Source organism: Corythoichthys intestinalis, unplaced genomic scaffold (assembly GCF_030265065.1).
Source record: "Corythoichthys intestinalis isolate RoL2023-P3 unplaced genomic scaffold, ASM3026506v1 HiC_scaffold_82, whole genome shotgun sequence".
NCBI classification, from domain to species: domain Eukaryota; kingdom Metazoa; phylum Chordata; class Actinopteri; order Syngnathiformes; family Syngnathidae; genus Corythoichthys; species Corythoichthys intestinalis.
This window is the reverse complement of record NW_026651651.1, coordinates 30,647-34,201: the sequence shown is the minus strand read 5'-3', so window position 1 is coordinate 34,201 and position 3,555 is coordinate 30,647. Positions and strand designations below refer to the sequence as shown.

General features: G+C 42.4%; 1 protein-coding gene across 1 annotated transcript; it reads left to right on the top strand.

Annotated features, from left to right (window-relative positions):
- Positions 1-130: 130 nt before the first annotated feature.
- On the top strand, positions 131-2,070 carry LOC130911684 (retinoblastoma-like protein 1; the record flags this gene model as incomplete). The annotated part of the gene is made up of 4 exons (XM_057829279.1): positions 131-218; positions 535-683; positions 757-921; positions 1,876-2,070. Coding segments are annotated over 4 exons (597 nt in total), but the record flags the coding sequence as incomplete, so codon positions are not given.
- Between the last annotated feature and the right edge of the window lie 1,485 nt (positions 2,071-3,555).

Here is a 3,555-nt window from a genome sequence, read left to right as displayed (position 1 = left end):
GTGTTACCGCAGCCAGCCGCAGGCCAGCAGCCACGTGAGCAACTCTCATCGCTCAGCATCCGCAGCTGCTGCACAGCCTGCGCTGACTCTGTGTGTGTGTGTGTGTGTGCGTGTGTGTGTGTGTGTTCAGGTGTACCGCAGTGTGTTGCTTCGTCACACTCCCAGAGAGCAGCCAGCCGATGAAAACATGGAGGTGGACTCCGTGTCTGGAGGAGAATGTAAGAACAGATGCTAACTGCGTTAGCGTTAGCTGCACAGGTGATCCCAGCAGCTTCACAGAGGAGACTGTGGAGGTTAAAGGTCATATCTGGTCCAGCTGGGTTTGTGAAGGACTGGGCAGCAAAAACAGTGAGGAGATGTAAAAACAGTTTCATATTTCTGTTTGTTGAGAGAAACTAAGAGGAAATGAGTAAACTAGTTATTTATTTTAGTCTCAGCTACATGACAACGTCCTTATTTCCTTCCATCAGGGTTAAATATGGGTTTAATATTATTATTATTGTTATTGCAATATCACATCATGTTTTCCTTCAGCTGCAGAGAAAACCAATCAGCAGCCAGCAGGCAGACATCCTGACCAATCAGAGGAGGAGGAGCGTGGTGACCTCATCCAGTTTTACAACATGGTGTTCGTCCTGAAGATGAAGAGCTTTGCTATGCGCTACGCCACCGGCGACACCCGGGTACGGCACGCTAACGCTTGGCCGGCATGCTAACGTTAGCGCTGCTCTGACCTCTGACCTGTGTGTCCTGCAGGCCGACGCCCCGCCCCTCTCTCCGTTCCCGTCGGTCCGCGCTCAGCCTCTGTCGCCGCGGCGCGTCAGTCAGAGACACTCGCTCTACGTTTCACCTCACAAGAACTCAGCAGGGAGTCTGACGCCAAACTCCTTCACCTACAGGATCAACAGCAGCCCGTCCAAGGCAAACACACACACACACACTCACACACACACACACACACACACACACACACACACACACACACACAGTTCTCAGCAGAGGATGCTCCTGAGAATCAGCTGTTTTCTACGACATGAATCAGAAAAATAAGATTTTTGACAAAACAAGAAGAAAAATACTTTTCTTGGACAAACTCTTCGCATATTTTTGTGCATTTTGTTTCCAGTTTGGTTCTTAACTCACTGAACCACAAATAAATGTGTAACAACTACCGTATTCTCCGGACTATAAGCCGTTACTTTTCTCCCACGTTTTGAACCAGGCGGTTTACAGCCTGGTGCGACTTTTCTGTGGATTTTTCTTCAACCACCAGGGGGCTCTGTAGCAGGAAGTGAATCATTGGAAGTCAAAATTGGAAATCAAAGAAGAAAGTACTGCTTTTCATTTAGAACCAGTACATGCTAGCAGCAGGAATGACGGAGAAATGTTTTCAAACTCATCAAGGAAGCAGCACGAAGAAGTTCATATGATGCAGCTTTTAAGTTGAAGGCTGTAGATCTGGCAGGACACGTGGAGAGCCGCTGCAGTAAGCGCGGCGTGAACGAATCCACGGTTCGGCGTTGGAGACGCAGGACTGCGTCCTTAGTAGCAGATTTATTCAGGGTGGAAAACGACGGAGAGGGGACCAGCGGCGTATATGTGTACGTTTTCAGTTTTGTTTTGGTTTTTTTTTACTTTGTGGGTGCGGCTTATAGTGAGGTTCGCTCTATTGTCTGGAAAATACGGTACTTCAATGTCTAAAAAAAGTATTTCTATGGTTTTTAATTTTTTACATTTTTCCACATGATGACATGTTTTTGGTTTTAACCTCTTCTGTTCCTCCGTTTGTTGACGTTTAGTTTACAATATTATTATTAGTTCTTTGATTTCTCTCTGCTGATGAAGCTGACTGATGAACGCGTTCCCGGCCTGCAGGAGCTGTTGGACATCAACCGGATGATCCGCCAGGGCGCCGTCAGCAGGAAGAGGGCCTTCACCATGGAGGGCGACGTGATGATGTCATCAGCGTGCGACTCGCCCAATAAGAGGGCGTGTCCGGAGAACGGCAGCGGTCCCGACGTTCTGCTGAAGCGCCTGCAGGACGTCGTGTCCGAGCGCCAGAGTCACTGACGGAGCCCCGTAACCACGGTAACGCGTTACAGAACCGCCCGTACCGGCGGCTCCACATGGAGAAAGGTTTTAAAACGCTGACCTGGCGTCAGTTTGTCCGGTTTGAGAAAACGGTCGGAACACAAAACGCTTTAATCCAGATTTTCTGCTGCAGGATTATTTTAACTGCTAATCTGATCAACTCATGTTCGTCACTCAGCACATTTGCTAGAAATAATTTAAAATCACATAAAATTGCTTAATATTTGTGATTTTATTTGACCTTAGAGTCAATATTGGATTTGTTTTTAAACCAGGAGTGTCCAAAGTGTGGTCCAGGGGCCATTTGTGGCCCCCAAACTGATTTTGTGCGGCTCATGAACATAATTGAAGAACAGCACATATCTACTGTTTTTTGCAAGTTGAGACTTTTTTTTTTATTCGACTTAAATTTTATTCAAATGGAGACCAACCTGGGTTAACGGGTCGCTGTCTCTTTAAGAGACTTCATCACATCGTTTTGGTACCAGAACAGTAAAAATCCACTCGGGCCTTTTGCTCCGTTTCCTCGTTCTTCCATCACGTGGTTTGATCCTCACCAGTTTCCTGTTCGAACGTTTTCACAGATGTTTATCAAAGCAGATTTTCTTTTCATTTTCTGGAAATGATTTAGTTTTTTTCCAAAATGCGGTCCAAATTCTCAGAGAGGTCAGAGGTCAGAGCAAGGCTCGCTTTGAGCAGAATCTGATGCTTTTGCTTTATCTAGATGCTTTCTAGTTTGAATTTCTTTGGGAAACGTTGAAACGAGATGAGACGATCATAAATGTTTGTATTTATATGGTTTTACTTTTTTAGTGACAATATTGCAAAAAATATTGTTTATAGTTTCTTGTGATGTTTTTTATGGTGAGACGTCCTCAAGTCTCATATTTATGTTGGTTAAAAAAATAAAGTTTTAAATATTTTTTATTTTTATTGGTATTTCTTAGCCTTTCAGTGTGTAGCATCTACACATCATCCTGGCAGATATTACATATTATATTTCACTTCATGTCACAGTAAAAATTAACTAAATGTTTGGTTTTTTGTAAATCTAGAGTTTAATCAAGATACAATAATGTTTGAGAGTTTCTTTCCTTTTGTAAAATAAAGTGAATTTCTCTTTTCAGTTATTGTCGTTAATTTTTTATTTCGTTTTATTTTTTCCCTTTTTGTCTACAAGGATTTTGTAAAAAAAAAAAAAACAACAATAAAACTTGTAATTTCTGCACATTAATTGTTTTAGTGTCTCTTCATCGGGATGTTTTACAGAGAATCTGAAGAATCCTAATTCTGACTTTAAGATATTAAAAACATCCCAGGAGTTTTATCTTTGACTCTGAGACGAAAACAGAGGAAGGATTGACTTTTATAGCTTTAAAATACGCATTAATTAATCTCTTCACCAGTTCAGAAACAGAATGAATTTTAAATAAATAAGAAAACAGAAAAGAAAATCTTGAAAAA